Here is a 16,399-nt window from a genome sequence, read left to right as displayed (position 1 = left end):
TAAATAGGGAGGTGACATGTGATGAATTCCAAGGATTGTAATTGCAACCCTTCTGGCAGAATAAAATTGTGCCTTTATTGTCTGTTGCAATGGCCAAATAAAATTGTTGAGTTAGGTTTGACTAAAAGCTTAAGCTTGAAATTCAGCAAGGGCCACAATAATAGAATTTAAGTTTGGACAGCGGTTCAAGCTTGGTCGGAGTGGTGGGCTGCTGCCCTCACAATGCTTGTGAGGGCAGCGGTTCAAGCCCCCACAAAAGCATTTGTGGGGGCTAACGTGCTTATTTGTTTAATATTTTAAAAATTTCCTCTCCCTCGTGCAATACGAGTGGAGTTTGGACGTAAATATCTGTGTAATGCAGTAATATGATGATTAATCAGTATTCAAAAAAAAAAAAGTTTGGACAGTCCCCCTATAAGCAAGGTTGTCCACTTCTAAATCAATAACTTAAAATCTCTCCTGCATTTAGACATTCCTGAAACATTGTAGATTATATTTATTATTAAGCTATCAACTTATTGCCTTTAGTCTTTGCAATGCCAGCGGCTCTGAGATGGCACAGCCATGGCAGAGAAATAAAAATAACATACTAAACCATGCCCATTTAATATTAAGTGTACTTACTGAAATAAAAGCTGATGCTGTGTGCATGTTCCACAGAGCAGTTGTCTGTCAAGGGTGAACGACAAAGGTGTTTATTTCAAAAAGTATGTGTTACATTAAAAAGGGATCATCATGATGCCATTTAATCCAATTAACAGACTAAATGATTGTATTTTTTCGGCTGAATTCAAATGGGAATAACAATAAATAACAGCGACCTTCGATATTAGGATGTTAATTACTGCAATTGAGAAATAGAGAGATGTCGGATTTTTTGCCAGTGATGGAAAATTCTTTCCAGTATTTTAATATATCTAATTACTGTTTGGTTAAAAATTATTTTGCAGTGGAAATATTTGGACCGCAATTCTCACATAATATATAAAATTACAATAATTTATAAATCATATTTTTGCTTTTTCATAGAAGTAATTTAGGTTTTAAGATCACGATCCGTCACCACTAATTTTGTTAGATCGCGATTTGTCACTGATGATTTTATTGCATCACGATCTATCACCAACGATTTTCTATAGGTTATGAATCAAATTTGAACCGCACTTGACATGTGGGCACTTTTATCACTACTGTAAGTAACTAACAATAAAAAAATTATTCTCTTAAAACTAGAGAAAAACTTCCTTTTATGTGCTATATATTGTGGCTCTTCTGCTCTTTTGTGAAAGAACAACTCTCTTGGTGGAAATCCTAAACTCTTTATTTGATCTCTTTTTTTAATTCTATTAAGTCAAAATTATTTGATTTAAATTAAAATATAAAATTAAAGCCAAAAATGAAGTTATGATTGTTCTTACTATAGAGGCCCATCTTGTTAAATAACACAAGATCCCTTAACACAAATATATTAAACAGAGCCTCCCACCAAATAATATTTTTAGGGTTTTAACTCAAATTGCTAGTTATCTTACTTATCAATCCAATAATGGCATAGTCAATTAAATGAGCTAACCCGGGAATTATATAAGTACATACAATAATGTCTATAATAATTAGACATGTAATTAAACTAGCCTAATTATTTATATTCTAAATCTACTCCATTAAAAGATTGAAATTGACTTCCATAATTATATTGTATCTAGGATAATATTCTTGAATAATAATTTGACTCATGTCACATTGATTTCTTTACTGAACAACCTTTTATACCACATCGCTAATTAAATTGATATCTCAATTGTCCAATCAAATTAATTACTCTTATTCTTTGACACTTACTGGTTTTCTCTAACGATTATTTTCAACATACTACTTATGTTGACACATCGCTAATTAAATTGATATCTCAATTGTCCAATCAAATTAATTACTCTTATTCCTTGACACTTACTGGTTTTCTCTAACGATTATTTTCAACATACTACTTATGTTGACACATTCTGGCTAGAGCATTCTATGATCAAGTACTAAAAACTCGTCAAGAGATATGTTGTACAAATTCTATACTGTTAATTTATAGTCTCACTGTTCATAATTGCTTCAATCAAAATACTAAGTAATCTTGACTACAAATGTATGTCGCACCCATGGTAACTCAAATGAAATGACAATTACAAATATGAAAATATAATTAACTCAAGATTGAGATTGTAATAAAATCAATTCATATGAGATTTAATAAGTCTGACAGCCTATAAGATTTAATAAGTCTGACAGTTATTTCAAGGTTGATTAAATCTCATATGTGATCCAGTCCAATGTAGTCCAACTACATCAATAAATTCATACATGATTAAGACAAATTATTCAATGAATTTACTACAATCTAAATATAAATAGGGTGTCCAATTTCATTTATCAACTACGAACTTAATTTTTAATCATAAAATAACTTGTATTTATGTCTTTTATAAATCTATATGATGATCACATAAATACATATAATATGATTAAATAGACATTATTTAAAATATTTGTGCAATTAAGATGTCTGAAAAAATATCTCAAATATTTTATTAATCAGAATATATATTTATTGTTGATGCAAATTTTTACTCAATGTACAGTAATTGATTTGTGTTTTGAACTTTCTTCTTAATCAAGATTTGTGGCTTATTTTCTCCTTGAGGCGAGCATCTCAAATCATGTGTCTCATTACGGCTAATTGTTCTATAAAAAGAAGCAATTATCAAAGGGCGTTGACGTGCCAACGATAACTCTTTGATGCTCAAGTCAGTTCTTTTTACTCAATTTTAAAAAGAAAAAATCTAGAATGAGATGGGCAGAGTTTTTGTATTAATTTTATGCCCTTTTTTTTTCTCTTACCTTCAAATGGGGGGTCTTGGCCTTTATATATGCATCCTAAGGTCAATTGGAGAACTTATGCGACATTTTTCTTGTGACAAGTTTCAGTTAAAGCCCATGAAAAGAGACACATATTCATATGTGTCAATACTTGTTCATGACAAGTATTCTTTGGACACTTGTCATGTTTTTGGGTCCTTAACCTTTTAATGGGCTTGAGCTTGAATTCAACACTTATATTGGTTTCTTACAAAGAAGATTGATTTTGTAATGTTTTCCATGTAAACATATTCTGTAGAATGTTTGTTGGTCTGTAGAAAAATATCGTAGAATGTGTATTTGCTTGTAGCTGTATTTCGTAGAATGTGTATTTGTTCGTAGGTGCATTTTGTAAAATGTAGATTTGTCCGTAGGCGCATTTCGTAAAGTGTATATATACCTATAGGTGCATTCCGTAAAATGCTTATTAGCCTGTATGCTCTAACTTAAAAATATTTTCTAGTGCTTATTAGCCCGTATGCTGTTACTTAAAAATATTTTCTAAGTGTCTAGTGTCTACATTATTCTTTGTGAGGAATGACCTAAATAATTTTTTGCAAAGAATGGACCTAGGTCTTACTTTGTAAAGAATTGACCTAGGTCTTTCTTGAATCATATTTTTAGCGCTTTGTCAAAGACTTGCACTTTCAACATTTTACTTAGAAATATTTTCTAAGTGCCCAAGTCATTCTTATAGAAAATGGACTAGGTTATTTCATGTAAAATATTTTTATTGGACCTATATTTTTCGTGGGTTTTGGACCATTCAAAATTTGCTCTAACATCTATAAATAAATGGTATGCTTTAAAGAGTACATAATCCCAATAATTACACCCTAGTTGTGGTGTGAATGAGAATGAAAATAATATTTTACAGTTACTGTATTTTGAATTTAAGCAAACATTTGGTATCATTTTTGTTAGCCTAAACAGTTAAACGAACCTTAATTTTGATAATAACAAACCACATGTCAAGGGTAAAATGGTAGATTTATATTTCACAATCTCACTAATTCTTAAAGGCTAAAAATTTATATATGCAAGATCAAGCTCGAGATACTCAATGGACAATGATACAATCAAGGACGAATATTGAGGGTAGTGGCTTAAAGCGATCTTTATTGTTATATTTCTTGTAAAGATAGTATGATTTAATGTATGCATGATTTAACATTTAAAAGATCAAGCTATTTTTCATGACATATTAAATAAATCATCATTTTTTCATATACATATAAGAAAAAATGATTTTATAAAATTGGTTGCTTTTCAAATTTATGGACTAAATTAAAAAGTTTTGAGAACTTAGAAATCAAATAGTATTGTTTTAAATTCTGGAATTGGACATATTTGCAAATGTCTAAAAATTTTTAGGCCATAGTATAATTTTAAAAAGTTTTGTTCCAAACTATGAACTTTGGAACAGAAGCGGCTAACCACTTAACTAATAACAGCTAACCGCTTCAGGTCCAGAAAGATAGCAGCTAAGCTTAAAGCAAGCAGCAATCTGCTTGGGCCAAAATTTCAAATTTGATATGTAACGGTAACTTGCCCCATTAGCATTGCGGCTAACCGTATCATTTTAGTGACGATTTGGAAATTCTCCAAAAACTGCTAATTTGCTTGTTTAAACTATAAAAATCCGAATCAAACTCAAATCAAATAACTTTTTCAATCTCTATAAAGCTTAAACTTGTTCATACAACTAATTTTGAGTTTTTGTTTTGCTTACCTACATTTGTTGCTTCATTATTGAGCTATAATTTGTCTAAACATTGTTGTAGAGAGTAATCCTTCTAAACTTCATTTCAATATCAAAATTGAGTAGAGTAAGTGTGGAAAATACTTCGAAAAAAGGTGTGTGTATTCATCTCCACTTGTCTAAACATTGTTGTAAATGTCTAGATAGTGAAATTCTTAAACTCGATTTGTTTGGAGGCATGAACATAGGCGGGTTTTGCCGAACTATGTAAAAATTCATGCGTTTACTTTCTTCTCCCTTATCTCTTTAAATTTATTGTCATTGAATTTCTTGAAGCATTGATTTAAATTGTTTTATGATTTTATTTGTATATTTTTCTTAAATACCCAATTCACCCCCCTTGGGTTGCTAAGATAGAATTTCAATTTTTTATGTCTTGTACTTTAAAATTGAAAATAGTAAAATGTGTTCGATAGATACAATTGAAAATAATAAAAATATTGAATATGTGTTCGATAGTACCATTTTTAAAAACAACTTTTGCTAAATATTTTAAGTCATAAATAAAAGTCTTGCATTTGTTATTGTTCTCAGATTAAAATTAATTCAAATATTAAAGAATTAAAATCCGCAAGCATTGTCTCAATTGGTAATTTGGTATCAAATGATTAATTAAGATCAGAAGAAACATTACAATATCAATGGAAGCATTTACTCTATGAAGATAAACTTTTATACGAAATTCCAATCCTCATCCACGGCTGCCCTTTGCACCCATGCTAGCATTAAAAAAAAAAAAAGTAATGAAAGGCCTGATTAACATCACAATGCTACTATAACGGCTCTCGATCATCTCAAATCTCAAAATTTAACATACATGATCATCGACTTGATGACAATTTTGCAGCTACTTACCACATTTTCTTTCAGTTTGTAATTTAAAATAATCAATAAAAGATGAGGAAGACGAGGAATAAATAAATAACAAATAATATACGGCCAGATATTTAAAATTACAAAAGCAGAAGCCAAAGACCATAAAACAAAATAAACCCAAATGAATAAAACATAACAAAATGACTCAATAATCTATAGAGATTTGGCTTTCTGTAAACAAAGACAAGGAAGTCAGTGTTAGATGAACCAAAAAGTAAAAGAAAAAAATTATGCAAAACAAAAGAAAAAAATTAAATTAAATTAAAAAAAATTACATATAAAAGATGAAGAAAATGGGAGTTAAAGAAAAGACTTTCTAGTAAGAGAGAGAGAGAGAAGAAAATGATGAGAGTGGGAGATAACATGTTGTGGAAGGGAGAGAAGAAGATGAGAGAAAATTTTATTTTATTTTCTCTGCTTTGGAGGAGAACGTATAGTATATTTTTTTATAATTCATTGTGTAATTTAAAGAAAACGTGGCTAAGTGGCTTTAACTTTTATTACCGTCAAATAGTCTCTGTTTTCTATATTTTATAATTTGATTTTAAGTTCAGGCCCACCAAACTTGTATTTCACTTGTATTATTAAAATGAAAATGAAAATGAAAATATGGGCTACAAAATAGTACCCAATAGGCCCTAACTAATTCAGCCCAACTAAGACCCACAAATTCAAAAATAATGAAACATGGTTAAACAAATAATTTGGAAAATAAATGAAAATGAAAATGAAAATGAAAATATGGGCTACAAAATAGTACCGAATAGGCCCTAACTAATTCAGCCCAACTAAGACCCACAAATTCAAAAATAATGAAACATGGTTAAACAAATAATTTGGAAAATCAATAGCAACATTTCATATTAACAATATATGCTCAAGCTACTACAAGAAACCTGGTTTTTTTGACTTCTCCAACCTTATTCACTCTTCTTTCTTTCCCTTTTTTTTTTTTTTTTTTTTTTTTGGGAGTAACCTTGATAGTAATATTACACAAAGATTTGATTACTTAAGAAAAAAGAGATGCACCTTGTAGGAGATCACCCCCTCATAGTATAATTATACATATACAGTATATGCTTCAAGCTATTACATGAAAAATGAGAAACTCTATAAAACAAACAACTATGCATGCTCAAATGACAAATACAAATAAACAAATGTACAAAACCAATAAGTATAGTGCGGTGATTTGCATTTTTGATGTCCTCCCACCAAGTGAAATGTACACAATGAAGCTCCAAATTAGCCAAAAAATCAGAAGCCTTATTACTTCCGGAACAGTGTGCATGAATGAAAATTCATACTAGATAACTTCAATGAACAATTAGCCCAACAACCACACAGCAAACATAAGAGGATTCAAAGATGGGTACTCCTTTATGCCACCTTGAAAATTTATTTGCAAAGCCAGACATTCACGATCAAATTGCTAGTGCACACAAAATCACAAGTTCACAGTAAGCAAGAGAGGATGTAGGAAAAAATTTGGAAAACAGAAATACATACATGGATTTAAAAGAAATACCAACCTGTTGAAAGAGAGAATCATTACTATGCATTCAATTGATAGCATCCCCCAACTGAATCAAGTCGTTATCAATTCGAATATTAGGGATATGAGCAATCTTTGGCCAATCAACAGCCATGTTGTTTCCACATCTTTCAGACAACTGGGGACATTGGATGATTTCCAAGGATTGTAATTGCAGCCCTTCAGGAAGAATCGCCATATTAGGACAATCATATATCCCAACAGTCTTTAGTGTGGTAGCTTTATTGAGCCGCTGTGGAAGAGAAATCAATTTCGGGCACAACTCAATAGATATATTCTGGATAGAAGGAAAGTTTGGCATCATTTCCTCTGGCCAAGTTTCTAAATCATCAATAGATTCAATGGTCAGAGACTTTAATTTGGAGAATGGTGGTTCTGCAGTATTTGTCGTTCGCATCATCGTTTGCTGCAATGGATGGGAGCTGGTAGAACACAGAGACAGTTCTTCCAAAGATGGGTACAACGGCATGAAAACCAGCTTTGGGCAACCGTCTATTGTTAATTTAGAGAGACTAGGAAACAAAGGTGGCTCTGCCGTTTGGGTAGTGGATCCATCTGTCCTCCACCATCCCTTTAATTCAGGGCAAGCAAAGATTCTGAGTTCCTCAAGGGAAGGGAATATAGTTGTTGATGGTGGGGAAGAAGAAGAAATGTATTCCAGAGCAGATAATTTAAAGAGTCTCAACCGCTTTAGAGAAGGCAATTGATCCAACTCTGGAATATATTGGCATTTTATACAGATGGATATGTCAATCATTGTCAGATTGGTGACAGAGGAAAGCCAACTAGAAAGCCTGATGCCCCCAAACCTGATTATAGTAAGTTCTTTCAGATTTTGGTGTGGTTTTAGGCCTTCTAACAGAGCATCATCAATGTAAATAACTGTCTTGTTCGCATCCCACTGCAACACTAGAGACTGAAGACCTTCCTTTGCTTCTAAGTTAGCTAACCTCGAATTTTGCTTCTCACCCAAGTTTTCAATTCTTAGGGAACCTCTCAATTTGTTCAGCCCATTTAATTGGCTCAGCTGAGTCTTCCTGCCTACCATGAACAATGGTAAAGTACGGAGATTTGTTAACTGGCCAAGTCCATTTGGCATATCAGTCAAGGATAGACAGGATTCAATTGCAAGATGTCTGAGGCTCACCATTTTTCCAATATCTCTTGGCAATTCCACAAGGTCATCACAGCAAGAGAGATCTAGTGTTTGGAGATTCAACAATCTTGACACAGAGTCAGGAAGGCTTTTAATATCAGCATTATGAGAAAGGTTGAAATATCGCAGGTGCTTCAGCTTCCCAATCAAACTTGGAACTGTCTCAATCTCCGAATTACTCAAATTTAACGTTCGCAAACACTTAAAACTAGACACGATTTTGTTACAGTAGGACTCATTTAGTTGCCTGTCAGATGAAGAATAAACTGTCGAAAGAAAGGTTCTTAGATTCTTAGCTCTAAGCAATGCAGTTGGAAATTCCAGTGATGAATCGAAACCAGAAACACATGAAATGTGATGAGTCCTTTCATTAACATTTCTTGCATCCAGTTTCACCTTGGCACACTCAGTTCCAGCAACTGACTCTGCTAGATCATGCATGAGATCATGAATCTTGCATCTGATTATATTTCCCCATTCATCATATTCTGCATCTTGAAAAAATGACCTCGAAAGCAAACTCATAAAATACTCATGACCAACATCTTCTGGACATTGGTTGTCGATTGATAGCCCAAGAAACCCTTGTGCCATCCAAAGTAAAACCAGTTGCTCCTTCACTATTAGATAATCTTTGGGAAACAATGCACAGTAAGCAAAGCACTGTTTCAATGGTGATGGCAGATGATCATAACTGAGTTTGAGTTTTGGTAAAATATCACTTTCTTCCTGAGGAACTTTTGACAGCTCATCATCCCTGAAGTGCAGCCAGTAAGTTTCTGTATTGTTATAGTAAAGTAAGCGTCCGATCGTCCTTATGGCAAGAGGAACTCCAGCACATTTTCCTACAACATCTTTTCCAATTTGCACTAACTTGGAATCTTTTGGTTCCGATCCTTGTTCAAATGCCATTCGCGTAAACAAAGACCAGGACATGTCTTCAGGGAGGCCTCTGAGAGCATGAAACGGAAGCTTGCTAGTAATTCTTGCCACACGTTCACTGCGAGTGGTCACCACTATCTTACTTCCACTCACACCATTCATCAGCAAAGCTTCCAATTCAAGCCATTTATCACGATTCTCATTCCAAACATCATCTAAAACCAACAAGTATCTCTTCCCATCAATTTCTCCGCGAAGGCGTTCCTGTAGTTGGTCTAGATCAAGTTTCTCAGACTCCCTATTGGTTGCAGATCTTATCATCTTTTCAACAATAGTAGTCACACCAAAGACATCAGAAACACAGACCCACATTCTTAGATTAAAATGGGTTTTCACATCCTCGTCATTGTACACTAACTGAGCAACCGCCGTTTTCCCCAATCCCCCTATACCCACTATAGGAATGACCGCGACAGACTCAATCTCACTCTCACTCGAATCTAACAACCGATCTATAATTTCATTTTTATCACCATCTCTGCCAATGATGTCCTCTTTATGCACAAAAGAGTGTGTTTCCCTCCTTGTATTCTCCACTCTTCTTTCATAGGGCTGCTGAAGAAGATGGAACTGCCGATCATTTTTTATAGACTCTAGTCTCTCCCTAATTGCCTTGATCTTACGACCCATCTCAAGAGCATAAGCAAATTGGTTATATTTTGAGAAGAAAAGAAGTACCTCTTTGGTTACTCTACTCCCAGACATCAACTTTCGGCGCAAGAACTCAGTAGAGAAATCGTCCAACAAATCTTCGGCAGCGTAGACGGCGTCTTTGAGCCTCCGGAGCCAAATGGTGACAGCGTGATCCTTCCTGCTGTGCTTGTCTTCAGCGTCCAGAAGAACAGCCTGGATGGTGTCGACGGTGTCCCTGAGGTTGCTGATGTCATCTTGGACACCGTAGGCCAATCCGATTTCGTGAAAGATTTGGGACGCAAGCACTTCCAAGATCTTCCCAACTGTGTCAAAGAGAAGCCCTTCCGCCATTCCTTGGTTGAGTGAAGAAGAATAGTGACAACTGACAAAGCAAAAATGGTTGGTCTCTTTTCAGAACTAGATGCCTCTGTTTTCATTTTTCTTATCTCAGTCAATGCGATTACCAGACTTGCAAAACGTCAATTATTATTCCCAAAAAGTGAATCCCGCTGTAATAACCTCCTAATAAATTAAATACATAAATTAAGATAGGAAGATTTTTTTTTTATTGCGTTTGAACTATTGGCACCCTATAGACTATAACGCTTATAAAACTCCTATTTTATTATAATTATATTAAAAGATAAAATAAATTTAATTATACTATTATATTTCTCTCCCTAACTCTTTATATTTATACAGTTACACTAAAGTCTTTTATATTTTTTTGTTTCCTCACAAACACTTTTCATTCTAAATTTTTTCTTTTTTTAATTTAAAAGAAAGTTACATGGGTGCTAATAGTCTCACTCTTTTTTATTTAGTTGATTAAATACATGCATTAAGATAAGAGAACGTTTTATTTGACAACAACACAAGCATTTTTTTTTTCACTTTTTAATTAATATTTCACGTAATTTACACTTATGTGTTAGGGCCAATTTAGTAATGCTACAACTTTTAAAATAATAATTATTAATTATATTATAAAATTAATCAGTTGTAAAAAAAAATAATTAAATATTTAGTAAAATTTATTTTTAAAAATAATCATATGTATTTACTCAATTTATTATTAAATTATTATAAAAATATAAATAATTAAATTAGATATTATTTTTTCTATAAAAATATTCTTTGGGTCGTAATGAGCTTTCTCAGCTGATTCGATACTGTTTCAAAAGGTTCCAATAGTTTTTTAGAACTTTTTTAAAGGAAAAGACCAAAAAACGGAGTTTTTCTTAGATACTTTTTGAAAATTCAATAGAAACTATTCCATGGCTCGAAACAAACTCCTTTTTTCCCATGTCATCATTTCACTCATATCGAGGTGCGTGCATAAAATTGGGCCAGGATTCGAATGCCGTCTTGGAGAAGCTTATGAAAATCCGAAAACTAGTGTGCTCTAGCTTTCGGTTTTGGACCCAAAATGAGCATAGAGAAGATAAGTTGGGTTTTTTCTGCATAAGTAATACGGTTTTTGTCTGCTAAAACATTCTTTGAGTCATAACAAATTGTCCCAAGTGATTCGATACTGTTCCTGATGGTTCTGCGGAGTTTTTTTTTTGAATTTTTTTTAATACAATTCTGTAGAAACTATTATGTGAGTCAAACGGGTCCGGAATGGTACTGATAAATATCCTGGGGCAAGGATGGTCAGATATCCTGATGGTACAGCAAGGCAAGATTCAAAACTCGTCATCCCTCATATGGAAAAAGCTTCATTTGTTAGTATGCTATTTTATTGTTTTATTATGCAGGGTGTTGCATGGTAGTTTCAGAACTAGAGTTGCCAATGAATTGAAAGTCGGCTGTATGGTAGATCGTCATTTGGAAGATGGGGATGATGTTCTTTTCAACAATCAAGCTTGTATCGAATGTCTATCGTGTGCCACAGGGTGATCAATGTTAATTCCAGACATTATAACTTTTTTCTAAGGCTTATTTCTAGTTATTCAATCCATTTTTTTTTATCGTTTATGCATGCAGGCTGGGGCGGACCCAGGAATTTGTATTACCCGAGCTAAATTAAAAATTTATATTTTAAAGTGAACATAAAAATTTATAAGTAGAAAAAACTGCATCAAATAAGGGGGGCACGAAAAATCTTATCGCTATAAGTTATAAACAAAAATAGTTATATAAAAAGAGTAGAAAACAAAAGCAATTAAAAAAATAAAACACTATTTTACAATTATGAAATCTGACTCTAATAAAATGTAATTATACAAGGATTATATAAGGTTTAATATATTAATTAAGGATTTTAAGTTGAAATAAATGAATACATGTAATTATAATCAATTAAAAATTGAAGGAAAACTTTAATGTTTGAAGTCAAGTACTTAATTACTAGGTTTCAATAAATTAAACAATTCAAATTTATTCCTCTTTTTAAATTATAAAAATATTATTAGTCAAAAGTTTCAATTATAAACTAAATTCAACCTAACAAAAATGTATTTGGGTGTTGTTGTTTCTTTGCCAAACGCTCTGAGTCTCTTTAAAGAACCAGTTGTTGATGATTTTTCTATCAAATTAAAGCTCCTCAAAATATTCAAATTTTATCTTAGTTAATATAACTAATAAATAAAATCTCAAAATTTACATAAAAAGTTTATGAAAATGCTGATAATTGTTAATACATGTTTTTTTTAAGTAGTTTAATACTAGTGACAATTTTATATTAGATTGACATACTTTTTTTCAATTAGAATTTTTTTAAATAAATTAAAGTAATAACATTTTACCCCCTAATGTTTTTTATCTATCTAGTAAATATATAATTTACTCATTTTATAAAATAAGTCAATAATTTCAATTGGAAAAAAATATAATTGAATTAAGGACATATTTAAAAATAAAATAAAAACTCCATTATAGTATAAAATTAATGAAAATATAAGGATAATTATATTAGGGACATGTATGAAAACAAAATAAAATCTCTATTATTGTCTATAATTGATAGTAAAATAAGGGGTATGAATGATTTTTTCCTAAGTTTGACCGGGCTACAGCCCGGTCTAGCCTTGCTGCAGGTCCGCCGCTGAATTGCAGGTGAGAATAATGCCTTGGAGAAGTTTGAGATTCAATGAATCTGTTTGCAACCATATGATGCTGATTTATTTTTATGGTGATGAGATGCATATGCATGTCCCACAAACAGAAGAAGCTCGAACGGAGGCCCATTTGTGATGGGGGAAAGTTCCTATCCGTCTCACTATTAAATGTGTAAATTTACAATGCAAAATTTTCTTTAATCCTAATTCTAATGAAACTTTAAAGTAAAATGATAAGGATGAACTTAAACTCAAATACAACAAGTCGTTGAGGACGGACACTCATATGACTTGTCATTTGAGGAACTTCAGAGCCAAACCATCGTGTCTTGATTTGTCATCTAAAGTGTAAATGCTTCACGTGTAAGACACATGATATGCTTCTAATTCAAATAGATTAGAACGACGTTGATGTGTGACGTTTTACGCTCACTTAAGATGGCTTGTGAGTTGCACTTGGTTTCAGTTAGTTTTGGCTGGAAAGGTTTGTTGGCATAACAAACCAAGAAATAGAGCAGAGCACACGTGTATATGTAGTTGCTTCCGGTACATTCTTAGTCAGTCGAGAAGAGAGATTAGATTGTAGAGAAAATACTGAAGAGTTGATCTTTGTAGTCTTTGTACACAGCTTGTGATCTCTGTAACTTTGAACTCATAATATTGAAATCTCCATGCTTGATTCCTCAAGTGGATGTAGGCATCTGCAATAGGCGGTGAACCACTATAAACATTGTGTCTTTGTTCTTATTTGCTTTTGTTCTTGATCGGTTTGTTGGATATTTGTAATTCTACTCAATATACATAAGTTAAAAAGATATTTGTTCTTAGGAAGCCTTCTATCTTATAAGGATGAGTACCTTAATCTCTTGGAGCAAGTTGTTTTATTGTAAAATAATGATTTTTGTTCATTTGGTTCATAATTTTTCAATTGTTAATATTGGTCACTGGTTTCATCTGTGAAAGGTAGCAAACGACTGCCTTTCATTCTTACGCATTCTCTCAAAGATACTTTTTTCTCAGTAATTACTTCTTTTTAACTTATATTGCTTGTAACCATATGAGATATTCTGTGTTCCTTAAGTGCAAAATAATTTGTACACACCAAAAAATAGAGAGATTTTGGTTGCTTCTACTCAAGATTTTCTCACATCTTCTTTTCTCATAACGCCAAAGAACACTTTCTATGATCTTGCAGCTTTTTCACTAATGTGTAGTGACATGGGTGATGGGATGGATTCTGTTGATTTTCCAACGCCTGCAATACTTAAGGTTAGCGATGAAAGTTTGAATGCTAAAATATACATTTTTCAATCTCGTAGTTACTGTTTGGTTACCTATCGTCGTCATCTTCTATTTGGGATTTTTTTTTTTTAGTTCTTCACTTTTTATTAGTCACTAAGTGCGATATTTGTAGTTTTAGCAAACTTCGTTCCGCAGGAAGAGTTTATATCAATATCTAGTTTCACCCTGTTTAGCTTAATGTTATAGCATACTTATTAAGTTATTTTTGGTTTAATCACTTAGTAATTTTTCAGTTATCTGAGTTTGGTTCAATGGTACATAAAAATTTTGAAGGGCTGAGGTGGAGAGTTATCAGTGATATTTCTCTGAATGTGGATTGTTATATAAGAGAAGCTTAAGTTTCAAAAATGGCTGTTGTTTGTGTCTGACGTTTAAAAGTGAGGTTCCTGAATCTTGCTAAGTATACGTCTCATAACTCATTTTTCCATTGGGTTGGGCAGTCTCTTTTGGGTAAATCAGACTTTTAGGGATTGATGTGTTTTGTATGGAACAAATTAAGAAATGGAAGAAAATAAATGAATCCTGGCTGATAACCCATTGATATCTTCCTCTTTTTCACCTTTAAAAATGCAGCTATTTCTTTCTTGCTAAATCACCCCCAAAAGAGCTAGGGTTAGATTCTTTATTTTGGCATGGAGGACTGTTTTTATATTGACATGTTTGTTTGTAATTTAGAAATTTGATTAAATAGCACTTGTACTTTGGTTCTTATGTCAAAAAAGTGTAAATCAATGCGCTATTTATTTATTTTGTAGTCTTGTTGCCTGCTGTTTATCTTTAATTTGAGTAAAATTATGTGATGCAGCCGGTAGAGCTTTGGACTAGGAAACAATTATTTAATGTTGTAGTCCAACCGCATGCAAATATGAGAGTCTATGTCAGTTTAACTGTGAAAAAGAAGACCTGCTCAAACAAGCTAATTAGAACTGAAGGAGATGAAGAAATTCGAGCAGAAACCATGTGCTCTAATGATGGGTTTGTTTATTTCCAAAACAGTGAGCTTATTTCTAGGCAACTTGGCATGACAACTTTAGGTGAATTACTCAGTTGTTTTTGTTGACATAATATACTTATAATATTGATTTTAATGACAACAAATCATATGTGTTATAGGTTAAAAATGTTAGTCTTTAAAATTGAATGAAATTCTTAGACCGAATAGTATTTTGGGACAAAATTGAGGTTCTTAAAATAAACAGATAACCATTAACTTTGAAATGGTTAACCGATAACCTAAAGGTTAATTTAATTGGTTTTGGAAGATAACGGTTAACTGATAATATGCAAACAACAAGCCAGCTTCGAATAGGTGAGCTTTTGGAATCAAACGGTAAACCGTGACTTGAAAATGACAAGCCGATTTCGATTATTGAACTCTCTGGAATTAAACGGTTAACTGACATCTTCTAACGGTGATCCGACAATTCAAAATTTTGTATAATGATAACTTGTACAAAGACAAAACAACAATACGACTTCTGTTAACGGCGATCCGATTGTGCCCAGAAAGTCAACAATGGCTAACTTTCTTCTCCAACTATAAAGGCTCAATCAAATTTAAATTTAGAATAAGATTCAACAATTGTCATTGAGCTTGCTTTTGCATATTCAAATTATATTGAGTTCAAACTTGTTTATTCTTTCATCAAATCCCACTTTGAGCTTTTATTTATAAACATATATATTGTGTGAGGGAAAATCTGTGTAATCTTCATTTTAATATCAAAATTGAGTGATTGTAAGTGTGGGAAACACTTTGGGAAAGGGGGTGAGAGATCATCTTAGATTGTAACGATTTTATTGGCACATTGGAAGTCAATTGTAAGTATCTTAAAGCCTTGGGTTGTAAAGGTTTGGATAGTGGAATCCTCAAGCTCAGTTAGCTTAGAGACGTGAACGTATGCAGAGTTTGCCAAATCACGTAAAAATTCTGTATTCGATTCTCTTTCTCTTATCTCTTTTAAATTTATCTATTACTAAATTTGTTATTTCAAGTTTGTAGCATAAATTTGTATTAAATTTTAAACTTATTGCTTAATAACTTTTAGATACACAATTCAACCCCACTATTGCGTTGCTTAGCTAGAATTTCAGTTTTTAATTCTTTTGGTAATGGTATGTGCCTCTTTAATTTTAGATCTAGCACCAAGGAAATAATGATGCTTGTTTGATAGATTTTTATCCTTGGAAGAGGGAAGGAAAAC

General features: G+C 32.5%; 1 protein-coding gene and 1 long non-coding RNA gene across 2 annotated transcripts; one reads left to right on the top strand and one right to left on the bottom strand.

Moving 5' to 3' along the window:
* Positions 1-6,380: 6,380 nt before the first annotated feature.
* On the bottom strand, positions 6,381-10,324 carry LOC102620383 (putative disease resistance protein RGA3). The gene is made up of 2 exons (XM_006464756.4): positions 7,078-10,324; positions 6,381-6,977 (listed from the first exon to the last, which is right to left on the bottom strand). The coding sequence occupies exon 1, from the start codon at positions 10,180-10,182 to the stop codon at positions 7,108-7,110; it is 3,075 nt and encodes a 1,024-aa protein (XP_006464819.1). The 5' UTR covers positions 10,183-10,324; the 3' UTR covers positions 6,381-6,977; positions 7,078-7,107.
* A 3,020-nt stretch (positions 10,325-13,344) lies between these two features.
* On the top strand, positions 13,345-15,305 carry LOC127902244 (uncharacterized). The gene is made up of 2 exons (XR_008054718.1): positions 13,345-14,162; positions 15,001-15,305. It is a non-coding gene; the product is annotated as an uncharacterized LOC127902244 (long non-coding RNA).
* The last annotated feature ends 1,094 nt before the right edge of the window (positions 15,306-16,399 follow it).

This window comes from Citrus sinensis, chromosome 1 (genome assembly GCF_022201045.2).
Source record: "Citrus sinensis cultivar Valencia sweet orange chromosome 1, DVS_A1.0, whole genome shotgun sequence".
Taxonomy (NCBI): Eukaryota; Viridiplantae; Streptophyta; class Magnoliopsida; order Sapindales; family Rutaceae; genus Citrus; species Citrus sinensis.
The sequence above is the reverse complement of the archived record's forward strand: the minus strand, read 5'-3'. Positions and strand labels throughout refer to the sequence as shown.

Bases quoted from the DNA above. Each gene is read 5' to 3' on its own strand.
- LOC102620383 (XM_006464756.4), bottom strand. From the start codon at position 10,182: ATGGCGGAAGGGCTTCTCTTTGACACAGTTGGGAAGATCTTGGAAGTG.